The sequence below is a fragment of the Candida margitis genome (assembly GCF_024628925.1).
Source record: "Candida margitis strain CBS 14175 chromosome Unknown scaffold70, whole genome shotgun sequence".
NCBI lineage: Eukaryota > Fungi > Ascomycota > Pichiomycetes > Serinales > Debaryomycetaceae > Lodderomyces > Lodderomyces margitis.
In genome coordinates this window covers 39,136-46,526 of record NW_026261909.1, presented here as the reverse complement: position 1 = coordinate 46,526, position 7,391 = coordinate 39,136, and the positions used below count along the sequence as shown (strand labels likewise).

Sequence of the window (7,391 nt, the reverse complement as noted above, 5' to 3'; positions counted from 1 at the left end):
CGACTTGAATGGTGTTTACTACTGTGCTCATACTGTGGGTAAAATCTTTAAAAAGAATGGTAAGGGATCCTTAATTATAACATCTTCCATGTCTGGTACAATTGTCAATGTTCCTCAGTTGCAAGCTGCTTACAATGCTGCCAAAGCTGCTTGTACTCATTTGACAAAATCTTTGGCCGTCGAATGGGCTCATTTTGCTAGAGTAAACAGTGTTTCACCGGGTTATATTGCTACTGACATTTCTGACTTTGTTGAAAAGGATATGAAGGCTAAATGGTGGCAATTGACGCCATTAGGAAGAGAAGGCTTGACACAGGAATTGGTTGGTGCTTACTTGTACTTGGCATCGAATGCATCGACTTATACAACTGGTGCTAATCTTATCGTCGATGGAGGTTATACATGTCCTTAGAAAGTTTTATAGAATAGACTTTTAAAATTAAATGTACACACAACAACACCTTCGAGAAGAAAATCTTCTGAACTAAAATATAACATCGTCTTCAGTCTCTGTCAATACATTACCCTTGGCATCAGCTCTAACATCAAATTCTTCAACGTCTCTTTGCACACCTACTTCATCGGTTGTACCCTCAGCTTTGGCTAACTCCACTTTATCTTCGGCTTCAGCGACTGCAGCTGCTTCCTGTTTCTTCTCCTGAACCTTCTTCAATCTATAAAACTCTTCTCTATCCAACTCATCCAATTCGGAATTGATATATGCGATGGTATTTTCCGTTCTGGGAATAATGACATGTTCAATTGCATTAACTCTTCTGTTTGTAACCTTGATGACCTCATCCAAGATGATGAATGCCGTTTGCAATGATGCCAATTCAACCAACGTTTCAACAGCTTTGGTGTAAACCTGCTTTGCCTTCTGTACTTGTTGACCGCCTCTACCCAACCCAGTCAATTGGAAATCGTTTATCTCTTCATTTATAGAACTTTCAAATGTAGGCAAGTATACACCGGAAACGTTTTCTTGTTTGGCTTTAACTTGGAATCTTGCTTTATTAACTGATTCTTGTACTTGATACCCGATATTGTCACCGGTGGCATACGAAACTTCTGCTAAGGAAAAGGCTGCTGTTTGCATAACTCTACCCATTTTTGTCTTTGCGTTGTCGATTCGTTGTGTTATATCTCTGAATCTCTTGGTCAATGCTTCAGATTTTCTCTTCAACAAGGAGTGACCTTGTTGGGCTCCTTTCAATTTACTCTTCATAGTTCCCAACGTCATACGTGTGGGAAACACCTGTTCACGATTACCGGCTCCTGACATTCTGAATGTTTAGACAGTTTTCTCTGTATATGTGTATGTGTGTGTGTGTGTTGAATTGCGAGGCTTGTGTTACCAGTAAACTGCTCGTGGTTGAGAGATTGTCGAAATGAATTTCTGATAAACTTTTTGCTTTTCTTTGCGGAATTATCAAAAAAAAAAAAAAAAAAAATAACGCTTTCTCTATCTTGCAACAACTACATAGAAAACCAGCATCACTGCAACAATGATATAATGATTAGTGTAGACGAAGTATTGAAAGATGAAGATCTCCACTACGAGGTTGCACTTGCTAAAAACGAGAAGGATTTAAATACTTGGGAAACATACTACCTGACTAAATTGAACGATGCCCTACCAGCCAAGCTTTCCCTCATCTCGAGAGCAGTCAAGGCATTATCTAACTCGGAAGATCTTTGGATCAACTATTTAAACTTGGTTGATACGAACTACGAATTGATGCTGATACAGGATATTAAGCTCATATTTGACCAGTGTTTAACTACTCAATCTAAATCAATAACAATTTGGTTAAAGATTCTTGAAATTTTAATCGACCATGCAATTGACCAGGTTACATATGTACGGCACAAGTTTAATCAGTGTTTACAAAATGTGCCAGTTCAGGACCATAGTAAAGTATGGGTATTGTTTATCAAGTTTGGTGATATTATTGAAGGTCCAACTGGGATCGAAGTTTATTCGCGATTAATGAAATTTGCCAGTCCCGAGGTGCTTAACGGTAGTCAAGTTGGAGAAAAGGAGGAGCTAAATCTAACCATTTTGGACTTTATTGACAAGTTTGTCGAATTAGGTGGCGATGATACACACGTGTTGAAGTTGTATTCAGACATTGTTCACTCTAACGGATACTCCAATTTGCCAAAATCTCAAGTCCTGATACTTTTTGAGTATTTGGACTTGCTTATCAAGAACTCTGCAAAAGATAAGGAGTTTGAATTGGAGATAAACAAAGCTATACAAAAGTACCCTGATCAGACAACTAATCTACAAATGAAATTTATTGATTTTTACAAACTGAAAAAAGGCAATTTTGCAAATAAAATTAGAAGCATATATCAGCAGGCAGTTAAGGACTGCAAGACCGTGTATGACTTTGAAAAAGCTTATAACGGATTTACTAAATTTGAAGAAAATGACATTGAATCCTACCTTGACACCAAATCTAGTCCCGATACAACTATCCTATCGCAAAAGTTAACCGCCTTTGAAAAGCTTTTAAACGACAGACAATTGCTAATAAACGACTTGCAACTTCGTCAAGATATAAACAATGTTGACTACTGGTTTGATCGGTTTGGTATTTTCCAAAATCAGCTAAATGTAGTAATTCAAACCATTGCCAATGCCATTAAATCAATCAACCCATTGAAAATACCGCGTAATTGCCATCACAAATTATACGAGATTTGGATCAAATATGCTCAAATTTACGCTTCGTCGTCGGATTTCAAAACTGCTGATTTCATCTATGGCAAATCAATTCAATCTCAATACCCTCACCCTAATGAATTAGCCGAGTTGTACATCAACTGGAGTGAAATGCGATTGAGTCATGACTATTTCCAAGAACTGGATGCAATTGAACTATTGGAAGATGTATTGTATAGAGAATCGGCAAATGATGTCGATATCAACTACTCTGATTCTTCAATCCCAGTCCAAAAACGAATTCGAAAACTGATTCAACTTTGGGACTTTTATCTTGATTTAGTGGAATCATTTATTGAATCCGCCAACGATACAATCTACATTGATAAAGTGTGCCAAGCTTATGAAACGTTGATTAAGTTGAAGATTGCCACTCCTAAGAAGATAATGGCTTATGCTCAGTTTTTAGAAACTTGGGGATATATTGAAAAGTCATTGAGTGTATATGAACGATGTCTTGATATTTTCAAAGATGAGGCTATTAGATTGGAAATTTGGAGAATTTATATCACCAAGTTGAAGTATATTGACCATAAGGAAAGAAGAAAAGATATTGAGGAAAGGTACAGGGAGGTGGTTAAATATAGAGGTAAATAGGGCTTGTATAATTTGCTGAGGTTTTAAATTTAATAAATGAAGCATCTGGATTTGTACTCGGTATGTCAATAAATTACGAACACTTTACGGTTTGATTAAACTTTAGAGATTAAAACTAAAATTCTACTTTATCTTTACAAGACTTTGTTGCAAAATTTAAAAAAAAAATTCAATATGAACTTTTCAAAGCTTAAACTCTATAATGGGCCTAAATATAATCTAATGCTAAACTAAAACTTTTGAACTCACTTGAACAAGCTTTGAGTCTCAAAATAAAGTGCCTAATGACTCAAAAATTCCTACTGAAAAATCTTGTTTTTAAAGGCAGGCGTTGTGACTAGCGCAAAAGTTTTTATAAAATATCCCAGATAGTTTAGTGGCTAGAATTACCGTTTGTCGCATGGTAGACCAGGGTTCAATTCCCTGTCTGGGAGCTTCTTTTTTTTTTTCGTTTATTCTTCTTTTTTCCTCTTTTATACCCTGGTGTCAGCCCAGCTCATTACCATTTAGGTACTTCTCCAAACTTGAAATATCTGTGCTCATGTAGAGTTGCTTACAAAAGAGAAGTCATTTCCTTATTTTAACGTTTTTCAAAGAAACAATAAAATTAAACGATATACAAACAAAAAAAGGAAAAAAAACTAATCAACCCAAACAACACCGATCATAAACCCTCTTTTTAACAACCTCATAAAAAAATAGCCTTTGACGTAATCTATTATAAAACCCACATTTGTGATCCAACCTTCTCTTTCCCTGCACATAATATCGTACCCTATCATATCATAAGCATATCTGCTTAGCGTTGCACTTTTTCGTTTCCCCGTTTATCCAAAATGATTTGATGTCCATCTGGCAACAAATTTCTCTAAATTTAATCGTTGATCAGAACAATTGTTAATTCGAATTGATTTATTCATTTTGACTAATTCATCATATGAATTCCATCCAATATGGAAATTGATGAAAATAGTCTTGATAAACAGTTTGATCAATTTCAGGTTATTTTTTAATTTAGTCTTGGTTGATTGTGAATTGACAACGAGTAATGTTAATAATTTAGTGACAATTTCAATGCTTGCTGACGTGTGAACAAAATTGGTTCCATTCTGATCTTGATCTTGATCTTTGGCATTATCATCAAGTGGCTCAAATTTACCTTGGTCAACGATCGGAGTAGATGGTGCTGATAATGATAAGGGTAATGAATCATTAAATTGAAGCATTAATCTAAACGTGTCATTGAATGTTAATTCACTTGTTTCCCCCGAAGGTGCTTTGTAACTGCTAGTGAATTCACGATTGAAAATTTCTTGGTTGATCAATTCTAATAAGCAATATATGTCAATCACTGATTGGTGGGGGAACATGACTAGAATGATGGGTATTGTTGAGTGATCCTTTTCCGATAATCCTGTTTCACTCATACTTTTAATGTACAAAAGGTGAATGAAATTAGTTTGAAACTGACTCATATCTACCCCTGAACTGGCAATCAATGGCTTAGATAAAACCGAGTCCATGATTTTGTTGAATTCACGATTTTTGCTTTGTTTCATCACCTCAGTTAATCCTTGCAATTTTTGATCAAACAATTCAAACAGGTTACGAATTGTGTTTATTGAATCCTGCGACGAGTAATTATTCGACAAGATTTTGAGCAAGAATTGAAATGCGAGGCTTGCAGGAACGTTGCAATCCCAGGCTAGTTTTCTCAATTGATTCTTTTCACTAGTAAATTTTTTGTTAAATTGCTTGGTATCCAAATCCATTAAAGAATCTAGATTTTTGATCCATTGTTGTTGATGAAGTAGAGCTGTTTGTACAGTCTTGATCCTTGAGTCATGCTGAGTTTTAACTATGGTTTCAAACAGACTTAGACTTTTGGTAAATTCTCTATTGTGCTTTGTGATGTCAACTGATGATTTTGGGGGCAAATTTATTGGTCTAGTTTGATCGAGAAAATTCAATTTTTCGGGTGAAATCAAATGCAAATCTTCCAATGACGATTGCGATTTGATAAATGATGGCAACTTGTACATCAAGTTCTGTTCTCTTGTCATTTTAATCAATTTTGAAACCGAGGCACTCTTTTGGGAGTAAAAATCGGAAATGTTGGCAGTGATTTCCGAATCGTCGTCAAAAGTAGATTCATCTTCTTCTATTATACTGTCTTCATTGTTTGCATGAACCGTTGGCAAATTAGTGGTGCTCAACTTTCCTGGCAATGGACATGGTCGAATATTGTACTTGTCATTGTCATCTCCCACCAAGTCATTTCTCGATAGTATAGTTACTGTGCTTGATGAGCCCGAATTTGATCTCGACTTTGATTTACCAAGGTTAGTACTACTGCCCTTTTGTAACGAGTATAGTTCATTATTTTTAATCACAGGAACATTGAAAATCAAACTATCCAAATCGGTTGATAAAATTTCTTCATCGTGGTCATTCTCTTCATATTTCTTCTTTCTCAACATCTGACGTTCCTTGCTTTCTTGTGAGCTCAAGAATTTCGACTTGCTACGATTCAAAGTTGGAACTGTGGTGACTGATTTTGACCGTTCCTTCTTTGGTGGAGGTTGTGGCACTGGGAAAGTTTTCAATACATTGGTTGTTGAAGCAGCTTTTAAAGCTCGTGGTTTGAAATTTGAGGGTGTTTTGGCTAAAGATATCGTTGAGTCATTGTCAACTAAAGAAACCTTTGATTCAAAAGCTGTTGTTGATGATGAGGAAGTCATTGAGCTTAACCTAGAGTCTGTTGGTAATGGTGGCTGAGACCCATGGTTATGTTGAGATTGTGTAGTGCTCGAAGTAATAGCCGAACTTGTACTTGCAACAGGTGCATCAAACGGTGACGACACGATCAGGGAATGATCTTCAAAGGAAGAGGAAGAAGATTGCACAGACATGAGCGAGTCTTGAGACATTCTTCTTCTATTGTTGGTTGGAAGTGATGTAGCTGATGCTGATGATGGTGCAGGATTAGGAAGTGGTTGACTTTTGTTCAAGTTTAATGAAGACTTGGAATTTATCTTTTGAATGTAGTAATCACCAGGCCTCTTCGGTATATTTGGAACAGAAGCAATGTGTTCATTCAATGTAGGTAAGGAAGTCCTTGAAGCAACTCTTTTAGGAGTTGGGCACGTACCACCACCACCACCCATCTTTGACGGAGGCGGTGGAACTGATGGACATGACAGTTTTCTTGTATTGAGTGATATATCATACAAGTTATGACTGTTTATGGTAGTGTTGGACATGGCGACGACGTGAAATTTACAAATGGTTAGCGAAAGTGGCGGACTAAAAAGTAAGTGGGATTCTGTTTCTGATTTAAATAAATAGTTGCAGTTGAAGCTAGGGGGAGTGGGAGCAATATTTTGGTTGTCTCTAAATTCTTGCAACCAAGTTCTCAAAAGTGTGATATAATTGAAACAGTATTCGATAGTAGCTCAATATTAGGAGGATCCTGATTATATATATATAGCTATTACTCAACTGGATGATATAGATATAAATGACCCGTGCTTGTGGAAAAAGTGATTCTTCTAAGGACGTGGTGATATATATCTATTCTGTTTTTAAAGCGAGTGTAGATTTTTGTTGAGTAGTATCGGGTAGATGGGTTTGATGGTGCTGCAAGAGAGTTTCTCTTTTAAGCTTATCTGTGGTATGCGGTTGTGTAGTGGTGTAGTGTTGTGGTTGTGTAGTAGGAAGTTGTCTATAATTATATGGTTGCCAGAGACAGAGAGATCTGTGGAAAGATTTTGAAATCTGAGTTTCTCTTTAGGAGAGATCTCTTCGTTGTGTGTGTGTGTGATTTTTCTTATTTTATTTTTTTTTTAAAATTCTGTTTTGCTAATCCTGCATATAAACCTTTGAATTGTTTATTGTTCTCTCTTTATATATTTGGTTACATAGTAAGACAAACACAATAACACAAACTTACGTATAATGTAAATAGCAACAAACGGTAGTGTACCTGTTTATTAACCTTTTATATAGCTACAAGAAGAAGACTTAGTCATCTGTAAATCATACAACTTCCTACTAATGC

The 7,391-nt window shown here is 36.1% G+C and overlaps 4 protein-coding genes across 4 annotated transcripts; 2 read left to right on the top strand and 2 right to left on the bottom strand. All coding sequences in view use genetic code 12, as the record gives it.

Annotated features, from left to right (window-relative positions):
- Positions 1-88: 88 nt before the first annotated feature.
- Positions 89-412, top strand: CANMA_005101 (uncharacterized protein; the record flags this gene model as incomplete). Its single annotated transcript, XM_051817447.1, has 1 exon — positions 89-412. The coding sequence occupies one exon, from the start codon at positions 89-91 to the stop codon at positions 410-412; it is 324 nt and encodes a 107-aa protein (XP_051669325.1).
- A 72-nt stretch (positions 413-484) lies between these two features.
- On the bottom strand, positions 485-1,285 carry VMA8 (H(+)-transporting V1 sector ATPase subunit D; the record flags this gene model as incomplete). The annotated part of the gene is made up of 1 exon (XM_051817446.1): positions 485-1,285. The coding sequence occupies one exon, from the start codon at positions 1,283-1,285 to the stop codon at positions 485-487; it is 801 nt and encodes a 266-aa protein (XP_051669324.1).
- Positions 1,286-1,516: 231 nt separating this feature from the next.
- CANMA_005099 (mRNA splicing protein) lies at positions 1,517-3,331 on the top strand (the record flags this gene model as incomplete). Its single annotated transcript, XM_051817445.1, has 1 exon — positions 1,517-3,331. One exon carries the CDS (start codon positions 1,517-1,519, stop codon positions 3,329-3,331), a length of 1,815 nt encoding a protein of 604 aa, XP_051669323.1.
- Positions 3,332-4,158: 827 nt separating this feature from the next.
- Positions 4,159-6,594, bottom strand: CANMA_005098 (uncharacterized protein; the record flags this gene model as incomplete). The annotated part of the gene is made up of 1 exon (XM_051817444.1): positions 4,159-6,594. One exon carries the CDS (start codon positions 6,592-6,594, stop codon positions 4,159-4,161), a length of 2,436 nt encoding a protein of 811 aa, XP_051669322.1.
- Positions 6,595-7,391: the final 797 nt, after the last annotated feature.